The following is a 15,877-nucleotide window of genomic DNA, read 5'->3' on the forward strand; positions in this document are numbered from 1 at the left end:
GTTTATTATATTAATATGACTTGAACTTTCGCATTATGGTTGTATTTCATAAGTTGAACAATAATATAAATTTAGGTTCGGATTCTTTGGTTAGCCTACTTAGAAGGTTAACGTGGGTGTCACTCATGACCCATTTTACTTCATGACATAAGAAAATTTGCGGCACACGACTTGGAGATGAATACTTTTTTATATGCGGAAGACTTGTGAATCACCACTGAAGAGCAGAACTTTTTTTTATATGTATTTCCTCTTTTCTTTTTGTCAGTCTTGCGAAGATTATTCTTATATAATTGTAAGCTAGAGTTTTGGGGGATATTTTGTTCTTCAAGAGGATCTTGATCTTGAAGAGCATGAGTCTGGCTTGCCTTGTCAAATTACAAACTAACTCAAATATAATTTAAACTTTATTTAAGTCATATAATTTTAGTTTAAATATAAGTGGACTTGGTCAATTTATTATGAATTAAAAATTTAATCTAAATTTATATGAATTTACATATCAAAACTTCACTGCCTATAGGAAATTTATTTAAGAATTATAATCTCAAATGTGCACCAAACGATTCCTAGGGTATTTGTTTTATTTGTTATATAACTAATAAAATACCCCCAAAGCAAAACTGTTTTGTGGCTTTATTTTAAAAATAATCCTCTCCTTTTTAATTTTATATATGATTTTTATGTGAATGTAAAAAGTTTTGGTTGATTTTCTTTAAAAGAAATTTGGATAAGGTATTCCATCTTATAATAAATGATCTATAAAAGCATAATTGGCTTTTCAATACTGGTAAGGTCAAGGTGATAATTTTGATAATTTTGGGGACTACTAAGTTTCATTATTTTTCTCTACATATTTTTATAATATCATGTAAAACAAATTAGTTTTTTAAGATACACAATATTTCTTTTCTTCAACAAATTATTACTATTTACTTTTATAATATAAACTGGAACCATTTTTTACACTAATATATATATATATATATATATATATATATAGTCTGAACAAGTCCGAGTATATTATTTCATTTATGGAAAAGTGTTAAAATTATCCTTAAACTATCTGAAATAACTCATATATACCCTTAAACTATATTTTGACTCAAAACTATCCTTTCCGTTAAACTGTTGGGTCAAAAGTGTTTTTCTAATTAGCGGAAATTGTTAAATGTCATGTGGATGCCACATGAATGTTACATGGCACCCCAGTAAATTTCCACTGCCACATAGACTAAAAGGTAAAGGGTCAAAAGTACCCTTAAACTATTCAAAATAACTCATATTTACCCTTAAACTATATTTTGGCTCAAAACTACCCTTCCTGTCAAACTATTGGGTCAAAAGTGACCTTCTTATTGACGAAAGTTGTTAAATTCCACATATGCCACATTGATTAAATCCCTAAATAGTAATTACTCATTTTCCCCTCATTTCATTATTTTCTAGAAACGATTTCACCCATTTTCCCTCATTTCGCGGCTAAGGTTTCACAATTTTCTTCGTCGCTGGGTTTCAAAGTGGATATTCGTGGTTATAGGTTAGTAAACTTATTCTTATTTTATTGTGTTTACAACCACGAAAATCCATTTTGAAACTCAGCTCCGAAGAAAGTTATGAATCATTGACCGCAAAATGACGAGAAAGATGTGAAATTCTAACTATCATACTTTGAAATCGTAAACGTAATAAAATAAGAAAAAATAAATATTAACCTACAGCCATGAATATCTACTTTAAAACTTAGCCCCGAAGAAAGCTACGAAGCCTTAGCTGCGAAATTAGGGAAAAGTTGTGAAACCGTAACTATTATACTTTGAAATCGTAAACATGATAAAATAAGAAAAAATATTTACTAACCTACCAGCATGAATATCCACTTTGAAACTCAGCCACGAAGAAAAGCATAAAACCCTAGCCACGAAATGAGGGAGAATAGTGAATATATCATTTCTGAAATAATGAAATGAGTGGGGAAATAATTAGGATTTAGAGATTTAGTCTATGTGGCAGTGGAACCTTATTGGCATGCAATGTGGTGGATACATGACATTTAACAACTTCTGTTGATAAGAAGGGCATTTTTGATTCAATAGTTTGACGAGAAGGGTAGTTTTGAACCGAAATATAGTTTAAGGGTAAATATTACCTATTTCGAATAGTTTAAGGATATTTTTGACCCTTTCTATTTTTGTTTACGTGACAGTGGAATCCTATTGGCATGCAATGTGACATCCATATGACATCCACGTGGCATTTAACAATTTCTGTTAATAAAAGGGTATTTTTGACCCAATAGTATGACGGGAAGGATAGTTTTAAACTGAAATAATATTTAAGGATATATATGAGTTATTTCGAATAGTTTAGAGACATTTCTAAGGCTTTTTCGTTAATGTTATAAATTTATTATCAATTATTTTTATAATACTCGAAACATACTTTGTAGATAATAAATGTGACGCATGCAATATTTTGGAAGTCCAAATTTATAAGCGGTCACATTAAACTTAAAATGACCAAATTAATTTATGCTTGAACTTAGTGGATATTTCGAAAAAGCACACGTAACCGAGATGTGGGTACTTATTCCCTTTATAAATTAGTAATGAATATGTATATATAGAAATTAAAAAAAATAATATCGTGATTAATTAATTATTTTATCCATGAATGTTCGATTGTGTAAATGTATCTCTTTTAATTTTTTTCTAGGTAAATATCCCAAATATTTTATTTTTCTAAAAAAGGAGCAAAAAACATCTGGTTAACATTTTTTTTATGAAAAATGAAATTACGTGAAAAGAAAGAAAAAAAACATATCATAAATAGTAGTTTTGGTGCTTGTAAATCTGCAGCAACAGTGACAGTTGTGTATTGACAGCCATGGCGGTTGACCCAAATTCGAAGTAAGAGCCATTTTTCTGTGCGTTTACTGATCCTTTGGGAGTTTTTCTCCAGCTTATGAAAGGATAAGAGTTTGTGTTTCAAAATCAATTAATCGAGTGATGGAAGGAAGTGGAGAAGTGGGTTTTGTGAGAGCAGATCGTATAGATCTGAAGAGTTTAGACGAACAGTTACAGAGGCATCTAAGTCGAGCATGGACTATGGAGAAACAAAAGAGTAACAAAGGAGAAGGAGATAGAGAGATCCCCATTAAACATGCTTGGGAAATTGACCCATCTAAGCTAATCATCAAAACTGTCATTGCCCGGGGCACCTTTGGTACTGTTCATCGTGGTATCTATGATGGACAAGATGTAGCTGGTAATTTTTCTTACTTCTATGAATTGCTACTGATCTTTGTTTGAGTAGTATTAATTTTACCCTCCACTGGATAATTTTGAATCATTTGTCAAACCTGGAAACCTAAATCTGAATCTTTCTAAGTGCTTGCCGTTTCGTGTTAGCTTGTCTGATTGAAAGAAACAGAAAATGCTTTATGTTGTCAAGTATAGATGTATACAGTTTTTGTGCTATTGGATGAATGGAGATCTTGTTTTGAGTGTGTGATGTGAAACAAGTCCAGATTCTATTTGTAATGGCTGCAGTACCAACATGTTGGCTTGTATAAATCCACCATGAGTCAAGAAACCAGGTCCAAATGACTATATTAACAATAATAAGAACAGTAAACCTTAGAGTTAGGAGCAGGGATGTCTTATGTGGAAAACCACGACTTGTCACATCGGATTTCTCCACGACTTCCACACTAACTTCAAGCAACTTGTGATTACAGACTCCAGTAATCACATAGGATTAAACTTTTGGACATATAGCTCATAACACCTCTATTACAAGTCTCTGACAATAGCGCTATTGCCCATCTAAGTTGCTCAGAATCGGGTGCGGGTGTTTGATAAGGGTGCGGATTCGGAGGTCAAATCCTTCATGATCTAATTTTTAAGATTAGGGGATATGGATCCATGTATGGATACGGGTGGAGGGATTCACCTAAAAATAATCAAACTATGTAAAAATAGAGTTATAAAACCTAAATTATGAGATATTATGAAGAGAACTTGAGGAGAATCTTGGAATGAGATTAAAGAAAAAGGAGTGACATATAAATTTCTATATAAAAGGTAGTCCATTTTCTTCAATTTCACTGTAGCTTTTGTATTGATTACCGAAATCATAAAAACTGTCCCGACTATGCCCATTGATTTTGGTTGAAATACCCAAAATCGATTGACCAAATTGGACACAGACCCCACACCCACACCCATGTCGTGTCGACACGGGTGCGGCATCAAAAGTGAAGAGTCCAAGCAACTTAGTTGCCCACTATATTAACTACCTCTAGGTAACATAGACTTCAATAAATACACAACTAACTCTAGCCACGAACTCGACTTCACAATGAATACAACTGAAGTTATCTGTGTTCCTTTATAGCATAGAAATAAATCTTACAATGTTTGACCACAATATACTTAACTCAAATGACAAAGTGAGACGTTTTGCCTGATCACTCAATCTGGCCCTTGCTGTTCGTTAGAGCATAATGTTTTCTTGAGAGGATGACTTTTGCTTTGGATATTCTTGAATTGAAAAACTAGGTTGTTTCTTGTCAAAGTGTCCAATATAAGATGGACAAAAACAACCTAGATGTAAGCCATTGGATGAACTCTTTGCACCTCTGCTGTCGTGTCCACGTCTGCTTTATAGGTTGTTAATTCATCAAAACATTAGAATATAACACAACATGTTAGTAATATTAATAAAACCTTACCTTATTAAAAAAGTAGGAAGGACTTGTTTGATGTACATACCATAATGCTACTGTAACTGACAGCTTTGTATTTGTTGTCTGTTTTCAAGGGGCATCACTTTTAATTTCCTTATGGATAAGGTGTTAGAAAATGAATGGCTAACAGGTTTGAGACATTGTAAAGATTTCTGCAGTGCTCAATTTTTGCAGGACGGCTCTTGGAAATGATGCACAAAGATTGTTCCCTGATTGTTGTGAATGAATGACATATTGATCTTGAATTCTTTTTATTTGCATAGGTTGTTGATCATTAATTCATTATTAACTGCAATTTAGCCTAGTGGCAAAAGAAGAAAAGTTGAACCAAATCAGAAATTGAAATCTCGAAGTTTTAACTTTAGAGCACAAAGTTTCTTAAGTTTTATGCTGTCAATGTGAGCCTATTGTAGACAAAACTTTTAACTGTCAGTTTGTCAAGTCATGCCTGAGTATCCACAATCCATTTTCATGTTATACTTTAAAGAGCATAACTCAGGAGAAGCGTCATAATTTCTTGCTTAGCTGCTCAACAGCTTTTCTCTTGCCTTAACCTCAGTGAAGCTTCTTGATTGGGGAGAAGAAGGCCAGAGATCTCAGGCTGAGGTTTCTTCAGTCAGAACAGCTTTTTCACAAGAAGTTTCCGTATGGCACAGACTTGATCATCCTAATGTTACAAAAGTAAGATACTTATTTTTGTCGTCATAAAAATAAAGTAAGATACTTATTTCATCAACACAATGGCTATTTACTCTCTTTGTCAATCTTCTTCTTCTTTGTGATAATGTATACTACATTTGAAAAACAGCTTTTGTGATCCTGCCGCCATGAAATAGAAAATGGATGCAAATTTCTGTAAATGATTGTGTTATATATATGCTGAAATTGCTTTCGTGAGTTCTACCTATTACCAAAATAATGTATAATTAAAACTAATTACAAAAAGCTTTGGGTTCAATAGTAATCCAAATAACTCTTCGAATTCATTGCTACATATCTAACTGAAATATGAAGCAGGTTTATTGATTCTTGAATTGGTCACAACATTATGAAGTATAAGTAAAAATTATTTTTTCATAACAAATCACAACATCTTGTCCAAGTGCTGTTTTCTGTATAATTTTGTATTTAGTTTCGACATAGATGTGTTAAAGTGGCATGGGATCTTTAATTGATGCTTTGAAAATCTTTATCTGGAGCTCTCAAGCGTTCGACTTGCAAGAATATTATAAATCTGGGATGATTAGACATTTCTAATGGCTAATCCTTTTGCAGTTTATAGGAGCTGCAATGGGCACACAGGATCTTAACATACAAACTGAGAATGGTTTCATTGGCATTCCACGAAATCTTTGTTGTGTAGTGGTTGAATACCTTCCTGGGGGTACTCTCAAATCATTTCTCATCAAGAACCATAGGAGGAAATTGGTCTTCAAAGTTGTGGTCCAACTGGCGCTGGATCTAGCACGGGGGTGAAATTTCATAATGCTTACTCCTCTTTTTTCATATTTGTTAGCAGCATGTTTTTGACACTTGCGTGTTAAAATTCATTCTTAGGCTAAGCTATCTTCATTCTGAGAAGATCGTCCATAGGGATGTCAAAACGGAGAACATGCTTCTTGACAGGAATCGTACTCTAAAAATAGCTGATTTTGGTGTTGCTCGTGTTGAAGCTTCAAATCCTAATGATATGACTGGTGAGACTGGAACCCTAGGTTACATGGCACCTGAGGTATGTGCTTCAGTTATGAAACTCACATGCATCATACTTAAATATATGTTGTCTCCTCTCATTAACTTTCCTATGCTTATCTTTATGGTGGTGTACAGGTTCTTAATGGCAACCCCTATAACCGGAAGTGTGATGTATATAGCTTTGGCATATGCCTCTGGGAGATATATTGCTGTGACATGCCATATCCAGATCTGAGCTTCTCAGAAGTGACAACAGCTGTTGTCCGACAGGTAGAAATATATATTCTGAAATAAAGTGAATACACGTTAAAGAGCGATAAATGTTTGAAAGTCACAACTCTGCTACGAATTTGCAGAATTTGAGGCCAGAGATACCTCGTTGCTGCCCTAGTTCTTTGGGAAATGTAATGAAGCGGTGTTGGGATGCTAGCCCTGACAAACGACCAGAAATGGACGAAGTGGTAACCTTGTTGGAAACAATTGACACATCAAAGGGCGGTGGGATGATCAAAGATCAACGCAAGGGATGCCTATTCTTCAGGAAACGAGGTCCTTGAGAAGAGAGTCTCCAGGTAGCAGCAGATTAGAAGTGTGGATCTGGATTTATTGAGGAGAAAATAATGTAAAAACAAGGAGCATAGTTTCATTAGAAGATTTAACATGTCGAGTTTTTAGGAATTAAAAGTTAAAGTTGGTTAGGTAAAAGAAGCTCAGATATATACATGCATTCATTCATCAACTCATGCATGTACAGCTCTGTACCTTTTCATCTTTATTATCAATTGTCTTTTAAACACAATTGACCGATCGGTTGGTCCTAGTCTGAGCAAGCTCCAACCTACACAAGGTAGAACATCTAGCAGTGGTGGATTCAAAATTTAGACTTGATTTCAATGTTTAATGTTTTTTAACACATTATACTTTTAAATTTGGGTTTGGAATGTAATATTTGTTGAATTTTAGTGGTTCTTTTTACGTACATATTTATGTTGAATCCATTGTTCAAAAGTTCTGCCTTCCTCTGAGGTCTAGTAATTTAAAAGCAGGAGATAGCTCTAGGGTCCGTTTGGATGGGCTTAATAAAAGCAGCTTTAAAAAAGTACTTTTGAAAGTGTTGAAACTTATTTTTAAAATAAGCAGTTATGCGTTTGGATAAAAGTGTTGAAGTTAAAAAAAAAATTGTTGATGTGTTTGGTAAATAAGTGCTGATAAACAGCTTTTTTAATCAAAATGTCTGAAATACCCTTAAAAGTTGTTAACATAATAAAAATTAATTAATTTATATTTTACAGCCATAAATAATTATATTTTGCTATCATTCACATATTTCTTTCTCATCACAAATTATTTATAAGAGGAATATAAACTTATTATAGATTTTAAAGATATATAATTTTAATAGATTAAAGAACGATTTAAGATTTTATTTTAGTTTCATCCATAGGTAATAATAATTGTCTATCATTCACATATTTCTTTATTATCACAAATTATTTATAAGAGAAATATAAATTTTTATTTAAGTTATATGTGCAACTTATTTTACATTTTAATAATATATAATTTGAATAGATCACTTGAAAGATTTAAGATTTATTTTATTTTCATTCATTAGTAATAGTAATTGTCTATCATCTACACGTGAAAAAGGAAAAATAGAAGAAAGAGATGTTTGGGTTATGTGGGTAATTTGGAGATTGTATAAAAATATTAAGGGCAAAAAGGTAAAAATGTGGTCAACTTAAAACAGCTTATAAGCTGGGGGGGAAAAAAAGCACCCCTACCCCAACTTTTAACTTTTGGCTTAAAATAAGTTTTTTTTTAACTTAAAATAAGTTGTTTTGAGTATTGCCAAACAGCTAAATAAGTCAAAAACCAGCTTTTAAGTCAGTTTAACCAGCTTTTAAGCTGAGCCAAACATGCTCTTCCTTTGTTGGGAGAAATATTTTAGCAAGAATTGGAGAAACTCTTGATTTATATAGGGCGATAGTTTATTTCCTTCAAAATGTAAAAGATCATTGTACCATAATATTTATTTTTATAACTTCTATATAAAAGAGAGTGCAAAGTGGGACCACCAATGACAAATTAGCACTTATATTATTATGCAAGGGTAAAGTGGTAATTATGAATGATTGATATTTTGGCAAATTAAGCTTTCTATTGCTTTCCGTTCGAGAGCCTTCTAAATCTCTTTCCTCTACTTGCATATATAATGTACAATTGCTAAGGCCTAAGAGACAAATTGCATCATCTTCAAATCTCTTCTTCTCGTGATGATGGTGCAAAGCTTCTGGGTTACAAGCTAAATCAACTGCACTATTCAATCTTCATTTGATAATTGTACAAGTCTTTTTGTACTTAAGTGGGGTGATTTAAGTTTTTTTTTATATTCTCATCTATTGCTATTTATTTTTAAGTCAATAAATTTAATACAGAAGATTGTTTCAAAAAGTAAATTTTGATGCCCTTTTATTTTGTGTTAAGTTACCGTTCCTGAGAAGAATATATAACCTATATTAATTCTTGGCTAATAATATAGTGATTCTCAAGAAGAAACTGTCGTCTGGCGAAGATTGTTATGTTCTTAAAAGTTTCATTGAGTTTCATCTATCTTGGTAGTTGCCTAATAAGTATAACGAATTGGAGAGGTCCGGCAAATAATGTAGGTAGTAACTCACTTGGCCATTATTTTTCTAAATAAAAGCTCCAATTCAAAAAGCTACTTTGCGCTCAAACTGGGTATATTCTCAATTTTACTACCAATTTGTATGTTCATGTGAGTCGCATGATAAATGAATCAAAGGGCAATAAATCTTTCCTCATTCATTGAATTTCTTTTAACCTTGCGCACTCACGTGATCTGAAAACATATCTTCTTTAAAAAAACGATATCGGATCTTGCTGAAACAGTAGTCCTTCAATTTGTAGCTTAGTAGCTCAGTTGGTTTTTGTTGACTATCTGAGCTCTGCCTTGTTGATGACGGTTTGATTCTTCACATTGTGATCCCTTCACATTTTCCCTTCCCCTACCCCTTCATCTGCCCCCAATTTTAACCAAAAAAAGAAAGAAAGAATAATAGCCTTCAGTCCTTCTTATTTATTTCGAGAATATTTTTAACTCTATCTATACTTATATTTCTTATAATTTTTATTTTTCTATTTCACTGTTGAATTTGTTTTCGTGTTTTTGTTCCATGATGAAATTTCTCTACCTATGAAGAGATGGAAAAAAAATTGGCTTGAAGAAAATTCCTTTGTAGATGGTACGATTTCCTTGTTATTTTTAATGTCATTGTTGACAGGTTGTTTCATACTAACTTTTCCTTTCTGCCCATTCTGTTGAAAGCAGATAATATATATATTACATATAGTTCCCTTGCTATTTTTAGCTTCTCTTAACAGTTGATTTTTGCTCTCTTTGTAGTCGTTGTCGATTCAATGAACACTTAAAACTTGTGATCCTTATGATTGAGAAGTATATAGAATTGGATCCTAATAACAAATAGTATTAAATAAATAGTATTAAATAATATTAGTATTTACTGAGTACTAATCCTAGTCCTATTAGGATTAGTACTCCTTCCTATATCTCCTATATATATCACCCATGTATCCCCTTATTAGGTTAACACTTCAATACAATCAATATTCCTTCATGGTATCAAGAGCCAGAAAACCTAGATCTTCTTTTCTCTAGGTTTTTTTCTCTCTCTTTAGGGCACCGATCGTTTCCTCTCTTCTCTTGGGCGGCGGCAGCCATGACAACCGAGGTGGATCCTCTTAATTCACTTCCTTCTGGCGTTAAACTCCTTCTCAGGCATCTTCATGCCCTGATTCCCGAAAAATTATCATTCATAAATTACCCTACATGGAAAATCACCGTTCTTACAGCCCTTGAGGCCAATTACCTTCTCAAATACGTCGATGGAAGCACAGAACCGCCGCCGTCAGTCATCACCGCCACAGACAAATCAGACTAAACCAATCCGGCCCATGCCGCCTGGAAAGCCGTGGATGGCCAGATCCGATCATGTTTGATTGTGGTCATCTCTCCCACAGTTCAGAAACACGTCCGATCCTACACAACTGCTTCAGCCCTGTGGACGGCCCTCGCAACATGTTATGCATCAATTTCCCACTCTCATATTTTTCAATTGCGTGATCGTCTCCACACAATTACCAAAGGTGCGAAAACTATGGCGGAGTATTTAGACGAGGTCTCCACCATCATCACAGCCCTCGACATCGTGAACGAAATCATTCTCGAAAAAGATCTCGTCATGTGCATCGTTCGGGGGCTCCCATCAGCTTACTCCTCCATTAAACAGGCGGTTCGCATCAGTCCAACGCCCGTTGACCTGGCTACTCTCTCCTCGTGGCTAAAAAGTGAAGAAATCAACGTGGATCTTGAGAGCAAACTTATTCTCCGAGAAGCCGCTGTTATGGAGCCGGCCACCGCCCTCACCGCAAGCCAGAACTATCGCGGGGGGCGTGGTGGCGGCCGGCAGGGGAGTCGCGGCGTCTACGGCAGAAACAGCGGAGGTCGCGGGCGCGCCGGTCGGCAGGGCAGTCGTCCGTCGTACGACGGTCAGCAGCACGGAAACAACAACAGCCTGCACTCCTTCGGCAGCGGCGGGCAGGGCACTTACGAGCGGGATCGTCCAACTTGTCAAATCTGTCAGAAAACAGGACACACCGCTGTTCGTTGCTGGTTTCGGTGTGAGGAGAGCCAAAATAGTGATAACCGTGCCAATTATGCATCTCAAGCCGGCCCCTCCTCTGAATGGCTGTTGGATACTGGGGCCAACATGCACGTTACTTCGGATCTATCCAAGCTTAACGCTCCAAATCCATATCATGGCTCCAATGGTATTACTGTTGGCAACGGTGAGTCCCTTAATATTTCTCACACTGGCACGGGTACCATTAAAACCCCCACCGCTATCTTTCACCTAGGTAACCTTACCCACGTCCCTTCTATTAAAACCAATCTCCTTTCAGTTCACCAATTCACAAAAGACAATAATTGCTCACTCTTGTTCACCTCTAATGATTTTTAGATCCTAGACAATACTACCAAGAGGCTGATTTTTCAGGGCCCCTGTGAGCATGGTCTGTACGTTCTCCCTGGCACAAGTTCGTCTGCCCACCCAATTTCAGAAAGCGTTCCTGTGGCTCCGGTGGCTCTTTCGGCTGATGGCCACAGTCTGTTGTGGCACAGTCGTCTGGGTCACCCATCTACTCAAATAATAAATTCTTTAATGTCTCAATTAGGTTTTTCTTCCATTCATGTAAACAATTGTGACTCCTGTTCAATTGCTAAATATCATAAATTACCTTTTACTTTATCTGAGAAGCATACAACTGCACCTTTTCAACTTATTCATTCTGACTTATGGGGTCCTACTGCTGTTCCTTCATTTGCTGGTTTTCGCTATTATATTTGTTTTGTGGATGATTTTACAAAATACACTTGGTTGTACCCACTAAAACACAAATCACAGGCATACACCACCTTTGTCACTTTTGAAAAAATGGTCAAAACACAATTCAATTCTCATGTTAAACTTTTTCGAAGTGACAATGGAAAGGAATATGTAAATAACATATTTGGCCAGTTTCTGCAATCCCTGGGAATTATACATCAAACCTCCTGTCCATACACTCCCGAACAGAATGGGGTGGCTGAGCGTAAGCATCGCCATCTCATTGAAACACTGGTTACTCTTCTACATCAATCTCATCTTTCTGTCTCCTTTTGGGTAGAAGCTCTAGCCACCGCAAACTACCTCATTAACATAATGCCCAATCACACCCTCTCCAACAAATCACCCTATCAACTCCTTTACCAAGAACTTCCCAATTATACCAACCTCCGCATCTTTGGGTGTCTTGCCTACCCTTGGCTACGCCCTCATATTACTCACAAATTACAACCCCGATCCCGTCCTTATATTTTTTTGGGCTATCATCCTACCTCCAAGGGTTATCGCTGTCTTGACCCACAAACTCAAATTTGTCGAAAATGAGTTTCCCTACGAGTCTATTTCCTCCTCCACAATACATCATTCATTGGCGTCCTTCCCCTTTTTCCAACATACTCACAGGGTCCCTCACCACCTTGCCCCACACCTCCACCCACTACCCAACCACCCCTCATCACCCCTTCGACCGTCACCCACAATACACCCGCAACCACCACCCACACTCACAACCAACCCGAACCACCCCATACCCACAACATCTCCACCCCGATCCGTTTTGGGTCCTTCCCGGCCACCCCCGAATCACCACCGCCCGTGCCACCCCCCAATACTCATCCCATGTTAACCCGTGGCAAAGCCGGTATCTTTAAACCCAAAACCTTTCAGGCTACCATACTACCAAATACACCCCTTCCCGATAGTGAACCAACAACCTACTCTGTTGCCTCAAAAAATCCTTATTGGCGTCATGCTATGGATGACGAGTTTAAGGCTTTGACTGATCAGAAAACTTGGGTTCTAGTACCTAAGCCCCATAGGCGGCACCCAGTGGGCTGTAAATGGGTGTACAAAATTAAACACAATGCAGATGGCAGTATTTCCAGGTACAAGGCTCGTTTGGTCTCTAAAGGCTACAATCAGGAGTATGGGCTTGATTACTCCGAGACATTCAGTCCTGTTATTCGGTAGGAAACCATTCGCCTGGTACTGTCACTCGCCGTGCGCAACAATTGGCTCATCAATCAGTTGGATGTTTCCAATGCATTTCTTCATGGCATGCTTGATGAAACTATCTACATGACGCAACCACCGGGCTATGTTGATCCCCGCTTCCCTCAACATGTTTGCAAACTCCAGAAGTCTCTGTATGGGCTCAAGCAAGCCCCCCGTGCTTGGTACACACGTCTGAAAACGTTTCTCCAGGGACTCGGCTTCACGTGCTGCGTACACGACACGAGTCTGTTTACTCGACATTCAGCACACAGTACAGTCATTCTTCTTGTCTATGTAGATGATATCATTATTACAGGCTCTACTGCAGCTCTCATTCAGGATGTCACTCGAGCTATGCATACTACCTTCAAAATGAAGAACCTTGGCCCGTTACATTATTTTCTGGGAATGGAGGTTTCTCAGACAGGCAGCGGCTTGTTTCTTCATTAGTCAAAATAAGCTCGAGATCTGTTGCTGAAAGCTTGACTGGAAAAATGCACCAGTCAACCAACACCGATGGCAGTCTCTTCGTCTACGAATGGAGCCGACACCCCCTTTGCCGATATCACCCACTTCCGCAGCCTCATTGGGGATCTACAGTATCTGGCCATTACCTATCATGACATCCAGTTTGCTGTCAACCGAGTTGCTCAGCGCATGCATCAACCAAGTGAACATGATTACCATTGTCTAAAACGCATTCTCAGGTACATTTTTGGCACTCTTGGTCGTGGTTTACTCATTCGATCCGGGGACTTGGAGCTTCGGGGGTTCTCAGATTCAGATTGGGCGAATGATAAAAATGACAGAAAATCTACATCGGGGTTTCTCGTTTTTTTGGGGCCGAACCTGATTTCCTGGTGTACAAAAAAACAACCCAAGGTCTCTCGGTCCTCGACTGAAGCTGAATACCGCGCCCTTGCTCTTCTCGCTGCGGAAACCATGTGGGTCACATATATCTTTGCGAACTCCGCGCCACTCACACTGTTCCTGCTCACTATTGTGACAACAAATCAACCATCTGTGTGGCCAAGAATTCCGTCCTACACACCAGAATGAAGCATGTTGATACCGATTGTCTCTTTGTTCGCGATGAAGTTCAGGCCGGCACCATGACTGTGTAGTATGTACCCAATGAAGAACAACCGGATGATATTCTCACCAAGCCTCTCCCGATCCGACAACACGATTACCTCAGTTCCAAGCTTCCGTTCGCTTCCGCTCAGCTCAGTTTGAGGAGGGATAATAACAGATAGTATTAAATAAATAGTATTAAATAATATTAGTATTTACTGTGTACTAATCCTAGTCCTATTAGGATTAGTCCTCCTTCCTATATCTCCTATATATATTTCCCATGTATCCCCTTATTAGGTTAACACTTCAATACAATCAATATTCCTTCAGATCCAGGTGTATTCTCTCATATTTTCTAAAAAACAATAGCAAGGTACTTTTTTTCCTTGTTCCTTTTACTTACAATTTTTTCTTTATTCCACTTATGATATTTGTGTTGTGTTATATATTCATATTTTCATTAGGATGATGACTTAAAACTATATTCTTGTGAAACTTTGAGGATTGAAACCTTTGACTCCAGTTTTGGATTTGAATTACTGGAATATCATATGAACTGCTATAGAAGCCACCACACTTGCCATTAAAATTTAGAGGTGACTCCTTCCCCATCACTATTTAGATATTGCAATTTCATTAGGTCCATTTACAGTTTAGGCTATATTTAGGCTTTAAACAATTGTTTAAATATCGCAGATGAAGTCCTATTTGAGAAATAGAAGTTGAACATTTGAAAAGTACCATTTCAATCTATTCCAAATGGCTCTATTGTCCACTGTTTTGACTCTTGGGAAGCTAAAAGAATAAGATTAAAGGAAGTAAAAGCTAAATATTGAATAGGAAAACATAACTAAAAGATGTGGCATATTATTTTTTTCTCAAAAACAATTGTCCAACACAATGATAGATGCCTAGTTTAAGTTGTGTGGAATAAGAATGATATCTACTATACCCTATGTTTTCAAAAACAATTGGCATGTAGGAGAATGTCTTACCATGTGACCTGAATAAATTACTGTCTAATATCTGCCAGTGTTTTTCTTGACCTGTAAGAGTAGAAGTTACATTGTTATTTGGGACCAAGGAATTGTTTGTCCTTTATTGAATTAGTTGAGCTATAAAAAAGAGTATCTATAAATTTTATAAGATTTAATAAGCGGTTGGTAAACGCCAAGAGAATCCTCATTTTCCAGTAAATATTGTGCTATGTGGAACACAAAGATGTGTTATCTGTATCAAAAGTTTGAAAATGATTGTTAGATCAAATTTTACATTTAACTAAAGAACAACAGTGATAAATCTATTATCTATAAAATATTTTGGTCATAAAATATATTTGACGAAAGAGTCAACAAGATCATGTGGTTAGGAAAATGTTCCAAGAGACAAGTCTTCTATTGCTACTCGCTACTCCTTTCATGTTTCGATGTTTTATTTATCTTTTCGTATGAGTTATTAAAACTGTTTCCTTGGAGATTTTCATTCTTCGGTCCTCCAATTAAGTTAAAAATAATGTGACATAATGAAAAGATGTTGTAATTTGATGTCGAACTTACTGCTTCCCTTATAGCTATAACTTACCTCTTGTGCCACTGTGATGGTAAATATTCAATATATGGCCATTCGATTATATGATTTGTATCCATAAGTCATT

The 15,877-nt window shown here is 36.5% G+C and overlaps 1 protein-coding gene across 1 annotated transcript; it reads left to right on the forward strand.

Moving 5' to 3' along the window:
* The first annotated feature begins 2,646 nt into the window (after nucleotides 1-2,646).
* Nucleotides 2,647-7,407, forward strand: LOC101268747 (serine/threonine-protein kinase 54-like). Its single transcript, XM_004252617.5, has 6 exons — nucleotides 2,647-3,267; nucleotides 5,310-5,431; nucleotides 6,026-6,222; nucleotides 6,308-6,482; nucleotides 6,581-6,715; nucleotides 6,802-7,407. The coding sequence occupies exons 1-6, from the start codon at nucleotides 3,009-3,011 to the stop codon at nucleotides 7,000-7,002; spliced, it is 1,089 nt and encodes a 362-aa protein (XP_004252665.1). The 5' UTR covers nucleotides 2,647-3,008; the 3' UTR covers nucleotides 7,003-7,407.
* Nucleotides 7,408-15,877: the final 8,470 nt, after the last annotated feature.

The sequence above is a fragment of the Solanum lycopersicum genome, chromosome 12 (assembly GCF_036512215.1).
Source record: "Solanum lycopersicum chromosome 12, SLM_r2.1".
NCBI classification, from domain to species: Eukaryota; Viridiplantae; Streptophyta; class Magnoliopsida; order Solanales; family Solanaceae; genus Solanum; species Solanum lycopersicum.

Bases quoted from the DNA above. Each gene is read 5' to 3' on its own strand.
- LOC101268747 (XM_004252617.5), top strand. From the start codon at position 3,009: ATGGAAGGAAGTGGAGAAGTGGGTTTTGTGAGAGCAGATCGTATAGAT. The intron at 6,483-6,580 runs GTATGTGCTTCA...GGTGGTGTACAG, and splicing joins TAGGTTACATGGCACCTGAG to GTTCTTAATGGCAACCCCTA. The intron at 6,716-6,801 runs GTAGAAATATAT...ACGAATTTGCAG, and splicing joins CAACAGCTGTTGTCCGACAG to AATTTGAGGCCAGAGATACC.